This window comes from Dendropsophus ebraccatus, chromosome 10, assembly GCF_027789765.1.
Source record: "Dendropsophus ebraccatus isolate aDenEbr1 chromosome 10, aDenEbr1.pat, whole genome shotgun sequence".
Taxonomy (NCBI): Eukaryota; Metazoa; Chordata; class Amphibia; order Anura; family Hylidae; genus Dendropsophus; species Dendropsophus ebraccatus.
The window spans coordinates 66,368,835-66,383,357 of record NC_091463.1 but is presented as its reverse complement, the minus strand read 5'-3'; the positions used below and the strand labels follow the sequence as shown (position 1 = coordinate 66,383,357).

Here is a 14,523-nt window from a genome sequence, read left to right as displayed (position 1 = left end):
TATTTGGCCAATTATTGGCCGTTACAACCCATAATCGCTTGGTGCTAAAAGGAAACAATCAGACGACATGCACGATGTTGGCTGATCGTTGTCTTTCAACATGTTGAAAGAAACTTCAACAATGACGATGATCTGCTGGCCGCTGCTCCGTGTAATAGGAGCAGCGGCAGTAGACCGCCGCTATCTCCTATTAACAACTGCCACAGCTTTCTGCGACCCCTCCGCACTTACCCGCTTACTGTCGGTGCATGTAATAGCGCCGTCAGCAAGCGGGGAACAAGGAGCAAGCAAACAGCTGATCGGACAGGTCCGCAGTCTCTTGCTCCTCCAGATCTGCCCGTATCGTAGGGGCTTTAGGCTGCGTTTCCACACACAGATTTATCTGACAGATGTTTGAAGCCAAAGCCAGGTCACAAAAGAAAGCCTGAGATTTCTCCTCTTTTCAAATCCATTCCTGGCTTTGGCTTCAATAATCTGTTAAATAAATCTGTGTGTGTGAACACACCGTTATAATCAAGTTTCTACACCCCCCTTGTTTCTTTATGTCTACCTACCCCTTTATTCTTGGACCTGTAAAAGTCTCATCATGGTTGCACCAATGCTAATAACACTGGTGAGAAAAGCTAATACCAGGATCACTAAGAACTAGAAACCAATAGGGAATTGCTGCAGCACCCGGAAAGCACTAAAAGTGATGGAGCTGAAGTCACCAGTACACGCTCATACTAGAAGCGCAATAGCACTTGTTATTGTGGTTAATACATGCTTCCCAGGTAACTACTACTACCAGTTTAGTCATCTATGGGTGGACCAGGTTCTGTTACACTAGAACTAGTTGGATGAACACAAAGAAAGTCTAAGTTCAACAACAGTTGGAGAGCCACAGATTGTCCACGCCTGTCCGGGGTTATGCATGAAGGCATTGCATCTTAAAACAGCCTGTGCTCAGTGTTCTAGCCCAACAAAGAAGTTCAAGCTACTGTGATAAATCTAAAGTCACACTCTGACAACTGCTATGGGGATTTAACCCTTTAACACGATGGCACCTCATATTAAGATTTCTCCTCTTTATTGTTAACCGTAACACAACAGTAGTGTAAATTATTATTATTTTTTTGCGTATTGTGTGTTGTGTTGTTACACTTGAAGGACCCATTATGAGTTAGTGTTAGTGTGAATAAATAGAAATGACTCACTATCTATTGCTTTGGCATGGTTATAGTAATGCCTGAAGCATCATAGGGCAAGGGGACAGCCTGAAGTTCAAATTATTCTCCCAAAATGTTGTATAAATTATTGGATTATTAATGGACCTGATGGAAAAAGTGTGCAAAAAAATGACTCCAGATGGTGTGCTTACACTGCATGTATTTAGCTACTCTGCATTAATAGGCATGGAAGTGGCCCTCTTGTCCATCTGAGAACCAACATCTGGTTCTCTTATTTTATAGCACCAAAACGCAAGCGTACATAACTAGAGAAGCCACTTTACATATATGACAAACACCCATGCACAAGATCTATAAACTCCAAATGCCCATTTAGGACTATGCTTCCATGGTTAGTCGGTGGCAGAAAGCTCAGCTCTCTCCAAGAAAACATTCTAGTATCTATCTAGCCCAATGTCTGCCCATAGGACATAATAGCTTTGATCTGGCGACTCTGTAGTTTAGTAATAAAATATACATTAGTAATCCACCATCAAAGTATCCACCCGGCCATTTTATCTTGACCTCCCCCTCTGATGTCAACCTTCCCTCTTTTCCTTCTTAAAACCCGATGCTTATAATTCTAAAGTGAGATGAACATGGAGGAAAACACAGTAGAGACTGGGAAAAGGTAATTCAGAGGAACAAAGAACTTGGAGAAGCTTCTGTATGTCGAAGTTCACACTAAACAGCTTGATGCAGTTTTTGAAACCCTTTCTTCTAGACAAAGCTATGAGCGGATCCTTTTCTAAAGGGTTAGATTTCGGTCTTTTGGCTTGAGTTTTGCCAATGGCTATGCTCTATGGCTGTGTATGAATGAGCCCCTACACTAAGTGGGCAAGTTGAGGATAGGCCTCACCACTGAACATAATGGCCCAAAGACATTTTTACATTGTAAAGAAATTACCATCTTCCCCGATTGTATTAAATTAAATAGAAAAACATCTAGTTGTCCAAGAAACTTTTGTGGCACCTACCAAATGTGGTACTCGTACACTGTGGTTTATTGGAATAAAACCATGTTCTTAGAGCAGTGGCAAGTGAACAGGCAACAGCTGTTTCGCACACCCATTCTGCTTCCTCTCGGCCCTGGCAAGTGCTGATAACTTTCATTCTTACGTTGTTGTAAACATCTAATTGTTCCCGTTCAGAGTCTCAAAAAAAAGTAGGCGAAATAAAATAAAAAAAAAAAAAAGCTAAAAAGCTAAATATTCATGAAGGCAATAATGAAAACAAAAGTTTTAGATTTTTTTGGCTTCAAAATTAACATTTTCTCAGGCTCAGAAAAGGACCGTATGACTTAAAGGGAACATAGCCTAAGAAGAAAAGTGAGAACATTTAGTAGATACTTGTATGACTGGAAGGCCCCACTCCTTTTCACTATCACAAACAGTGGTAGGAGCCTGAAGGGCATAATTGTATGGGTACCTGATGCTGTAATATATGAATAGCGCACATGAACTGCACCAATCCTTGCGATGGTTAAATTGTCAGAAATATAACGGATCCTCAGGAATTTTAGGTGACCTAACAAACTAACCTGGTTTGTATTTTTAAGGACTTTTCTGTTGGGAAGAATAAAGGAGAATTTTCTCCCTAATTTCATCCCCCTAAAGAGAAAACCTAGTTGTTATACATCTCCATCAGCTAACATCCTCCATAATCCACACCTCTCACCCTCATTTCTAAGACTTTGCTCTTGCTGCACCATTTATTTCTAGAATGTGATACCCCAAACCATTAGAATGATACTCAAAATCCAAAAATTTAAAACATACTCTAAAAACACAACTTTTCAGGCAGGGGGTGAACATTTCCAGACTATTCTCCTCCACTATCATTGTGCCCCCACTATCATTCCGCAGTGTTCCCTATGCACTTTAGAGATTAGGGGGGGCTGGTTCACCAACTTATATGTAATCTTGGATCATCGTATCATAAGCCTTGGATCATCGTATTTCTATTTCTTTATAGATTGTAAGCTCTTGCGAGTAAGGGATCTTCAATACCCTTTTGTAATGTTTGAATTTTGTCTGTATAGGTACTCTCACTTGTAAAGTGATATGGAACATGTTGGCGCTATATAAATAATTACTAACCTCCTGGTGAGTCTTCTTCCAGGAGCTGTCCATTGGCTTTTATCTACCACAGCGCCACTCTCATCCGGGCACGGTGTCTAGCAGGCAGCCCGCTCACTAAGGGATGGTAATATTAAAACATAAGTTGTTGAGTCCTTTGATACATGATCCTGGGCAGAGCTGATATATGGTGTTATAATCCGTTTAGGGCCTGAGGGCACTGTATATGATACAGAGAGACTCTCATTGGTGTTATTTGAATCCCTGTGTCCTATCTTACTGAAATTGTTTTTTTTAGCATGTTCTGGTAAAAAAAAAAAAAAAAAAAAAAGAAAAGAAAGTCAATAAAACTAAATTTGAAAAGAACTCAATCTTAAGCTGCCCATACACATTACTATCATACTGGCGGATTATGGGGATGCTGAGACTTTTTCCTAAATATCATTGTCAGCGGGAAGGAGGATTGGGCATGTTGGTTCTTCTGAACCAGGCTATACCTTGAGGCCAGGGATAGTTTATATCTAATACTTACTTTAATACCCGGTTTGATCCTTTGCTACTTGGGCAATAGATCCTAAAATGTTACCTTATTTGCAAGTCAAGAAAATCTGATACTTTCTAGGTTTGCTAGTTCTGTTATCATGGTCCGAAAGGGAATAGCATACTTTAGCTCCCTGGAGGTTTTTTTTTTTATCAGGACAGAGGTCCTGATGGAACGGATACAAACCAATGAGAGCTGATAAGTTTTTTTGTTTTTTTCTTCTCATCACTGTGTAGCCCATAGGAACAAATGATATTACAGGAAGTTTTCAGATAAACATCTTTAAGTTTTTAGTATCAAAAGACCAGTGTGTCTTCATTGCTCATAAAAATGTTATGGTCACAATCTGAAATCCTACTATAAGGATGCACAAGTGTGACATATAAATGAGTCTACTAAAACCAATGGATTTCCAAAGGTTGGGGACTATATATATATATATATATATATATATATATATATATATATATACATATATCACAATAACCTTTAGTAGGTTTACCTGAAAATCCCATGTTACAAAAGTTGTGTATATGATATTCGCATTGCAGTGTTGAACTTGCTGATCTGATCATGATTTTGGCTAACTTTGTGATACATCGCCTTTCAAGAATAGTTAAAGGAGCGGTCACAAATGTTTTCCTGGGCTATGCGTCCTGAATAAATAATTGTGGATACGCTCATTCTGGGAAAATTTTGGGAAGTCTGCGGAATACACAATGCCAGACTTATAAAAAGCAGGAAAGGAGGATTTCAGGCGTATAACCTCTTACCAACAATCCTTCATATACAACACTGAACTGTTAGGGCTTGTCCACGGTAGATATTTTTTTTTTGGGGAGGGGAATGCAACAGTGCAACCCACAAACCACTTTAAATTCTATGGGAAAAACTCCTTTTTACTTTGCAGTATTCCATTGAATCCCATGTAAGGATTTGTGTAATACGTTATAATAAACATATACAAATATAACAAGTATCACTTTTTGCACCTGTGTACACAGAAAGCATGCTGTAGGCAAAAAAGGGAATCTTACAGCCAAATTCTCTCCTCTACTATGTATGATGGTGTACAGTCAAATTTCCGACAGTTTTAGCTAAACACAGTTGACAGTGTGATATAACTATCAAAAAAGTGCTAGCCATAATCCACCTTTACCTGCCTCCTATCTCATTTATGGCACTCCTCTATTTACATTGTTTATTACTACATTTAGACATATATATATATATATATATATATATATATATATATATATAATTTTCTTTATATTACACTTCTATAGACTGTATACCCGTAAAGATCAATAGCATATATAATCAGCATCAGATTTGAGATAATAATAATAATATCTTTCTTTATCTAGATATCACTAAATGTATATATCTACCATAATAATAAACAACAACAAAAAAATGCTTTTTTTTTTAGTAAATTCAACATTTTTATAGACTTTGGTATTATCACAACTTATCTAGCCCTGTTTTTCAAAGAGAAGACTACACTTTTTATTAAGCAACAGATGGCAGGTGGGGGCAGAGAACCCAGCTGTGACCAACAACCTCAGCCAGGCCTTTTACATATTTATATGGCCTCTGCCCAGGGGCCAGTGCAGCTATTCCTAAGCACTGGGTCTGCACAATGCCCCCCATGGATTTCAGTTGATAGTTACATGTATTTGTATGTTAGTAGACGGTATCAAATGTATATATTTAATATCACTTATCAATCCTTTAAGTTATGATACATCAGAGTTTTCCTTCTATATCCCCCATAGCAGCCTATTAGAACAGAGAAGCCCTTGCCTTGTTAGGAAATGAATAGTATTAAGCTGATCAGTTTGTGTGAGAACAGAAAAATCCTCACTGACAAAACAAGACCGAGTTTAACAGGTTTCACTAGTCTGTCTGTCTGTCTGTCTATTCCTTCATTACTTTTACCCTACCTTTTATATGGGGGATAACCTATTTTCCTAATGCGGAAAGAAATAATGTAGAGAATTGTAAACTGGAGTTTTTCAAAGATGTATATAAGAAAATGTGAACTATTTCCCTGTTCTGTATATTACAGCATAGTATATAAAGTATAGGTGTATATGTGTAAGAAACTTTGTTACCAAGTGTGAAAACCTTACCACAAAGCTCTACAACAGCAGCACACTACCTAAATAAACCACATTTCCTAGTAAGAAAAAATAGCAAAAAAAAATGTTTCCCACCCCCCTGTGAAACTGATAAAATGTTTGCATCACCTGAACACAATAGGAAGTAGATACAATAAGATCTATAGATCTAGTGTTATTACAAGGACCCGAATTTTTTTTTTTTATCCTGTAACAAACGTTAAAACGGATACCACCTGATTTTTAAAAATTCAGGATATACCCCAGAAAAATAAGGTTTGTTACAAAATAAGTTACTTTGTAGTATTGTGCTACAAAGAGAAAACAACCAATTCTAATGTGAAGAGGCCTAGATTTAAAAAAAAAAAAAAAAATCTTAAAACAAAATTTAAAAAACCCATACACACAATTATATAAAAACCATGGCATCACAATTTACACGTTCATGCAGTAAAAAAAAAAAGAGTCTTCTCTTATTCCTCTTAGAAAATTTATTGATTTTTTGTGTTTTTACTTTCAACTCAAAAGTCTGTAAAAACCAAGTAAAACAAAAAAAACTATTATTTTTTTTTCTTTGTTGATATGTTAAACAATTCACAGTAAAACTTCATAAAAACAGGACACAAACTCAAAAAAAAATAAAATAAAAAATGAACAAAATTTACAAGTTTATACAGAGCAATGAAAAGGAAAAAAAAAATACAACTTACTATAAATTAAATGAAATAAAAATAATAATAAAAAAAGAAAAAACGAAAAAAAAAAAAAAATAGTCTTGCGTTTGCGACCCGCACAGTTTTCATTTTATAACGTCTAAAAGTTAAAATGATAAAATCTACAGTTTTGGATAAAACTCAAGGAAATCTTGAGCGCCTCAGGAAAACGTGTAAACATTATTTATGGTTAATAGTCCCCAAATTTAAACTTCTAGAACTCAAGATACAAGATCCTTATTTTGAAAGAAAAAAAAAAAAAAAAGGAAAAGCTCATATTTAGGAGTTACCCCCACACAGGGGACACCCAATGTTGTGCTCTATAGGGAAAGTTTGCGCAAACTTTGTACACAACAAAAAAAAAAAATTAAAAAATGTTTAAAAAAAAAAACATAAACAAACCACCCTTTTTGATTCCTTGTCCTCAAGTTTTCTGCATTCTGAGCTGCTTGTCAGGCAAGCAAAGTGTCTTTAGAAGAAGCAAAGTCTGGCTTAAATGTGCGTTAGTGGTACAGTGCCATTGACCCCAGTCCCTGCACTTTGGTAATGCTGATGGACACTGTGTAGCCTGCTGTTTTGGAGGGAAGATGGGTCACTTGCATCTCCTCCAGGAGGAAGATACATGCTGATCATATCTCTCAGGTCTCCTAAGCAGGCTCTTTGAGTGTGAGAAGTGATTGCAGGTGGAGGAGAACTTGGTTCCGACTTGACCACCGAGCCCATGGTCCCCAGACTCATGACTGTAGAGGTTTGCTGGTTGTAGGCTGCTGGTGACATGCTGTAGGTAGAAGCTGCGTTCATGTAGGTCTGAGCAGAAGACATCATGGGGCTATACTGCAGCCCAGTCATGTCATACCTGTGCATCTGCTGGATCTGAGGGCTGTTCATGCCGGGATGTTGAGAATAGCCAATCTGGTCCTGCATCAAGCTGTAAGCCCCATTAGTCCAACCATTCATGTGGGCATAAGTGTCTATCCTCTGGCCAACTCCAACTGTGCTGGCTACTGGACTGACCCCTGGAGCCAGGAGGTTGCCAGGCAGAGAGTACTTGTCCTTCTTCAGGAGGGTCTTGGTCTTCCTGCGGGGTCTGTACTTGTAATCCGGGTACTCCTTCATGTGGACAGCTCGCAGCCTCTTGGCCTCGTCTATGAAGGGTCTCTTCTCTGCATCGCTCAGGAGCTTCCAGTCGGCCCCCAGCCTCTTGCTGATCTCAGAGTTGTGCATCTTGGGGTTCTCCTGCGCCATCTTCCTCCTTTGGCCTCTGGACCATACCATGAAGGCGTTCATGGGTCGCTTGACTCGGTCCTGGTCCGGAGTGGTGGCATTGCCCTTGCCCCCTGGAGTGCCAGGACCCCCGCTTTGTGCATTGCCTTGCTGCACAGGGCTCTTGATGTCTGTATCCAGCATGCTATACATTGGGAGCTGGAGGTGAGAAGGAGATCGCAGGAAACCAGGAGAAGACTTCAGGGTCTCTCTACGGGACGGTCTGATCACTGTACACAAACTTCCAGAGTTAAGAAGTGCTGAGTGTCTGAGTGACTGCATTTTAATCACATCCTGCCAGCCAATCAGCTGCAAGCTCTACAGTCCAGCCCCTCCCCCTCCTCTCACATTTCAGCAGCAGCAGGTTAACCCTTTCCCTCCCCCCACCCTGCCACACAGCTCATCCCCAGGCAGGTCCCTCCCTCCTTCCTCTAACATCACAAATAGTTAATCTCCAATTATTTCCAAATCAAGTTATGAAATTATTACTGTCACACTTATATCTCAGTGGGTTCTGGGAAACAACTGCAAGCTCATTCATTCCACACTGGCACTGGTCCAGGACCTAATAGTGCTACCAAGAAATTACACTGACACTAAACAAGTTCTGGAGAGATAAACAGGATTAGGGGAAAAAAGTTTATGGTATAGTCACAAAAGTTTTTTTTTCTGTTCAATAAAATATCCAGATAACATAAATATAGATTATATTCAATGCACACCTAGGTTTTGGAGACGAAATATATATATATATATATATATATATATATATATATATATATACATTTAATATTATTATTATTTTTCTGGGATATACATATAATATATATTCATATGCACAAACACAGATACATATGAATGGAGATGGCTAGATAAACAGGAATGACCCAGCAGCACTTCCAAGCATGTGTTCCTGAGACTAGATATATATATAGATAGATAGATAGATAGATAGATAGATAGATAGATAGATAGATGATAGATCGATAGATAGATAGATAGATAGATAGATAGATAGATAGATAGATAGATAGATAGGAGATAGATAGATAGATAGATAGATAGATATTCCTACAATTATAAATTAGTATTGACCAAACTATCATCCCTGTATCACCCCCCCTAACCCATGGCTTCCCAGCTGTTGCAGAACTACAACTCCCATCAGTTGCAGCAGTTGGAGAGGCACAGGACCCGGCTAGTACACAGATCCCAGCAGCAAATAAAGAGATTTGTGCTCAATCCCATTTATTTTATCAGCTTTTACACCTTAGCCTTCTCCCTGGCACCAAGGCAATATAAAGGGAGCTGTTTGCACCTATTCAGGTGTCTTGTAGTAACAGGTTTATCTCTGAAAACACCAGCAGATTCCTAGTAGTAATGAGGCAGGATGGCAGGTGTCAGGGTGAATGGACTTGTGTTTATAAGTCAATATTGGAGGTAACAAGTCTTGACCCCCTCCCCCTCCTTGTACTTGTATATGGGCAGCAGTTGCACTTTAGTCAATGAGGCTATAGGGGGGTAATATAATATAAGGATAATATTTCGTTGTACACTCAGTCTGCATTTAAAGCAATGGGATTTGCTGCAGGTCATAACCAGTTTTCGGGATTGGTTCCTGCAACTGAAAACCTGGGATAAAGTTTATGTATTTCTCTTTCCCAGTTTATCCTGGCCACACAACAATGGGTCCTGCTTATCCTGCATCCCCCCATTTTCTGGCCACCTCAGCTGTGTCCATTGGAAAGTTTGAATTTCCCTATAATCTGTGGGATGTGGACCCTCCTCCCAGGTCTTTTTCCAGCTGGCTGCAGGTGGGGGGATGGGCTGGCGGGAGAATCCGTTTTGCCATGGTAACATTAAGCCTTTGCCAGTGAAAAGAAAGTTTGGGGGAGGCCAGAAGTGTCAATCACAGGGTTCTATGCTCTCCCCTCCCCCCTCCCAACTACCTGCTAGACAGCCTGCACTGGGACTCGCTGAGACTCCAAACTTTTCTATGGGGGATGAATGGGATTAAAGCAGAAATATATTATCTGTACTATATTACCGACTATTGTTATCATGCATTCGCTATATATACATAATATTTATTTAAAAAGAATAAATATTTACATTTAGATTTTTTTTGTTTGCTGCAGTGTCTGATTTATTTTACTTTGTTATATAAGATCCAGTGATAAACTCTCCTCTCTATTCAGTCAGTAGGATATTGCGACATATAAACTACGATAGTATAATCTGCTCATAGACACTTTCTATCCCATTTGTCGCAGTTCAGTATCAGCCCCATCCCTGGTAACGATATAGGGATAGAATTATTATACAGCCGCCGAACGAATCTTCACTAACGATCTCAACGATCTCCAGCCATTGTCTACGAATAGAATCCTGATCATTTCTAAACATGTTCGGCTAAATTCGCTACAAGAATCCCCCCCCCCCCAATCCCTAGTTGTGGAACTACAAATCCCAGCAGGTTCTCTCGGTGCACAGCCACAGGTTATTTGCTATTAGCCGCTTTAATTATACTTTATAAGATCAGATAAAAGACAAACCCAGGGGGCATCGTGACATCCTGTCACCAGGCTGCACTGTGCCAAGCAGGAGCCATCCCAAGCCAGGATGCCAGGCAGCTGTGCCCGACCTGCTGGCACGGGGGCTAATCCCATAGACTAGAAACTACAGGGGGGCTGGACAGGGGGCTATTTTACTGCCATTACAATTAGTATCATTGATGTATTATTATTATTATTATTATTATTATTAGTAGTAGTAGTAGTAGTAGATGTCACAGTATTAATAATAACTATGTACACTATGTACAGTATTAATAGTATTAATTATTAATAAAGTATTAATAATACCTATGAGTGTAATAATAACATATTGTATATATATATATATATATATATATATATATATATATCAGTGCTAATTGTCGAGGAAACTAAGTTTCTCATTTTTCATAACTTAAAATCTCTCTCTCTCTCTCTCTCTCTCTCTCTCTCTCTCTCTCTCTATATATATATATATATATATATATATATGACATATATTTGTTATATATGTCCTAGAAACCCAATGCCAATCCATGATGCGTCCCATGACTGTGACCCTATACTATAAGAATAACTCCATATTACAGGGACCATTTAGGCTCGGAAATCCCAGGCATATTACAGGTACAATACAATACGCCCTTAGGGGTTTACAGTTCACAAAACACCAATTAACACTTCCCCAATAAATAATAAAATTAGCTAAGCCTGTCATAATAGCAGAGAGAGGAAAGTAGAAGGCTCCCAAGCTGCAGCATGCTACAACTCCTCATTGTTCGTTATGTCAATGCAAAAGGGGCTGCAAATTAGGGGTCGTGGGGTTCAGATACATAGATGGAGAGATAGATAAAAGATAGAAGGAGATAGATACATACAAGATAGAGTGAACCATCTATATAGATACAGAGTGATATATATGTGTATGTATATATATATATATATATATATATATAGAGAGAGAGAGAGAGAGAGAGAGAGAGATAGATAGATAGATAGATAGATAGATAGATAGATAGATAAAAAGTGCTAGATAAATAGATAGATAAAAAGTGCTAGATAAATAGATAGATAAAGAGTGCTAGATAAATAGATAGATAGATAAATAGTGATTGATAGATAGATAGATAGATAGATAGATAGATAGAAGATAGATAGATAGGAGATAGATAGATAGATAGATAGATAGGAGATAGATACATACATACATAAAAGTTAGAGGGATCAATCTATATAGATACAGAGTGGTATATATATATATATATATATATATATATATATATACATATAAATATACAAAAGACAGAGTGAGCCATTTATATAGATACAGAGTAATATATGTGTGTGTGTGTGTGTGTGTGTGTGTGTGTGTATATATATATATATATATATATATATATATATATATATATATATATAGAGAGAGAGAGAGAGAGAGAGAGAGATAAAGAGTGATAGATATAGATAGATAGATAAAAAGAGTGGTAGATAAATAAATGGATATATAGATAGAGTGATATAGATAGATAAAATGATAGATAGATAGATAGATAAATAGATAGATAGATAGATATTTAGATAGATAGATATTATGCATGCACACGTGTGTTTGTCTCATTCTCTATCTCTCTATAGATTTCCACGGATTTGGACACTTGTAGCAGACAGTTGTGTAAAATAAAAGAAGTGTGCCTTAGAGTCCACTTTATTTTAGTCATTTTATTGGTCGGGGCTGAGAGTGTCCTGAGAGCATTGTGACCACTATCCAGGGGTAACTCCCTCTGAAGTCTTCTTCTTTCTTATACATTTCTCCAAACATCCGGATCCTAAGGGGACCTAGTCAGCCATATAGATGTGAATCTGCCCTATTAGGGACAGAGGCAAAGCCCATTCACCAGGACCCAGCTTCCAAGATTAGCACAAGAATACATCTCCTGTCAATCACTGACAAGTGCCTTGTAGCAGCACTTAGGGGGAGAAAATAGAGATGTGCCTTGTTTCATCTCCAAATCGGTTTGCAATAGATCTTTTCCATCAGAGAGATTTTATTTACTTTATATCATTCCAATCACAATCAGAAACAAATTATTATTATTATTGTTATTACTATTATTAATAATAGCTATTGCCGGCCGGTAATTGAATGACTGTAATTCTTGACTCCCCCCCTCCTTATTGTCTCAAGTGGTTTTAATAAAGTATAACAATTTCTGATGATTTAATTCCATTCATTCCCATCTATAATTATTGTAATTCATTACAAATGTCCAATTGGGGAATATTTTTTTTTTTATCCATTAATCTGCAAATGAAACATATTTAATAGAGACGTTGGCAGAAAAGAGACAGAAAAGGGGGGATTTTGCACTAGAAATGAAGGAATTAATTATCAGAAGAAGCAGATAGGTAATTTCTCAAGGGCTTTAGTCACATTCTGCAAGGATCTAAGTATCTAAGCATCAGAAATTCATTACAATACAGAATCAATTAACGCAGGTTACAGTTGTTAGTAAATAGACACCATTTACCTAGACTATCTAAATCCCTAATTTTATTCCAGTCATTTAAGCAAACATAATAATAATAATAATAATAATAATAATAATAATAGTGAACATTAAAGCATGAAATGCAATTTCTTCTCCTCACTTACCGCTATAGGATATAGAACTCCCAATATTCAGTTATTATATGATTGCATCTTCCTTATTAGTTAAATGCCTGGCTCTGCAAACAGGTTAATAATGGAGGATGAACAGTAGCGATAAGAGGACTGTACACAAATGGTTACAGCAGATTCAGGATTGACTGTGTTCCAAGTGCGCCCTCTATTGGTGGCATGTGCTTACTACAACCGCTGGTTTTCTGTAGAATTGATGCTATGTCCTATAGACCCCTATGAGAGTTTTATTAGTTGTTTATTTGAGCTCTGGATTATATTAACATATAGTATTTGATTAGGCTTTATGTTGAAGAAGGGAAAAGCCTCTGTGTAGAACTGCATGTCTCAGCATGACTATGTTTGTATGTAGTTGGGGTAAAATGAATCTGGATCATGCTGAGGGCTTTAGTTTTACATGAGAAGAGGTTGAACAGGTTGATTACTGTGTGAATTTACATCACAATCCGAGTTCATGTTCTGGTATTATTCTAATTAGGGCTGAATGGTTTTATACAATGATGTGAGGTAGAAACTAAATATTTTTTTTCCATGTAATTTTCAGGTGACATGTATGAACCCCGGTAAGGGAGGTTACATACCTAGAAAAGTGCTTGTTTCACACAGGTTTTTTTTCTGTGCTATTTTTAGTCTAATTTTTTTTTTAATACTTTTAAAATTGCATGTTTTTCTTCTTCAGTTATTTGTTTTTTTAATGCTGTTTTTGCAGATTTTTTTTTTACAAGATTTTTTTCCCCATCACAAATCATATGATTTATTGATCATGGGATTCAAGGTTCTTTATTTAGCAATGTTAAAAAAATAACAACCCAAAATGTGCAAACACATACACACAAACAAACAAACAAACAAACAAACAAACAAAAACTGCAACACACATTTACAGGTGCATTTCTTATACCTAGGAAAAGAACTAAGGAGGTTAAAACTGGTGTCACACATCAAAAGCCAGAAGTGGATTTAGAGGAACAGAGAAGTAAAAGTCCTTTCTTTATATTCCTCATTCCTTTCAAATCTACTTCTGGCTTTGAGTAAAAAAAAAAAATACATGAAAAACTTTTTTTTATTTTTTTTGAAGGCTATGTTCACACACGGTATTTTGTTCAGTATTTGTAGCCAAAATCAGGAGTGGATTAGACAGGAAAAAAAAATATAGTGGAAAGGTCTGCAATGTTTCTCTTTTTTTTTAAAGCCACTCCTGGTTTTGGTTGAAAAATATAGACAGAGATAGTGTGTGTAAACTTGCCTAAAGGTAAGAACTAAGAACTCCTTAAATTAAAAGAAATAGCATACCCAGAGCATACTGCATGAAAGGAAACTGTTGCTGACCCCAAAATGCATCTCACCTGAGAAGCAAAAGCA

At 37.4% G+C, this 14,523-nt stretch overlaps 1 protein-coding gene across 1 annotated transcript; it reads right to left on the bottom strand.

The window, feature by feature from the left end:
* Nucleotides 1-7,155: 7,155 nt before the first annotated feature.
* SOX3 (SRY-box transcription factor 3) lies at nt 7,156-8,079 on the bottom strand. Its single transcript, XM_069986562.1, has one exon. It carries the CDS (start codon nt 8,077-8,079, stop codon nt 7,156-7,158), a length of 924 nt encoding a protein of 307 aa, XP_069842663.1.
* Nucleotides 8,080-14,523: the final 6,444 nt, after the last annotated feature.

What these genes read in the sequence shown, in the direction of transcription:
- SOX3 (XM_069986562.1), bottom strand. Translation starts at nt 8,079, where the DNA reads ATGTATAGCATGCTGGATACAGACATCAAGAGCCCTGTGCAGCAAGGC.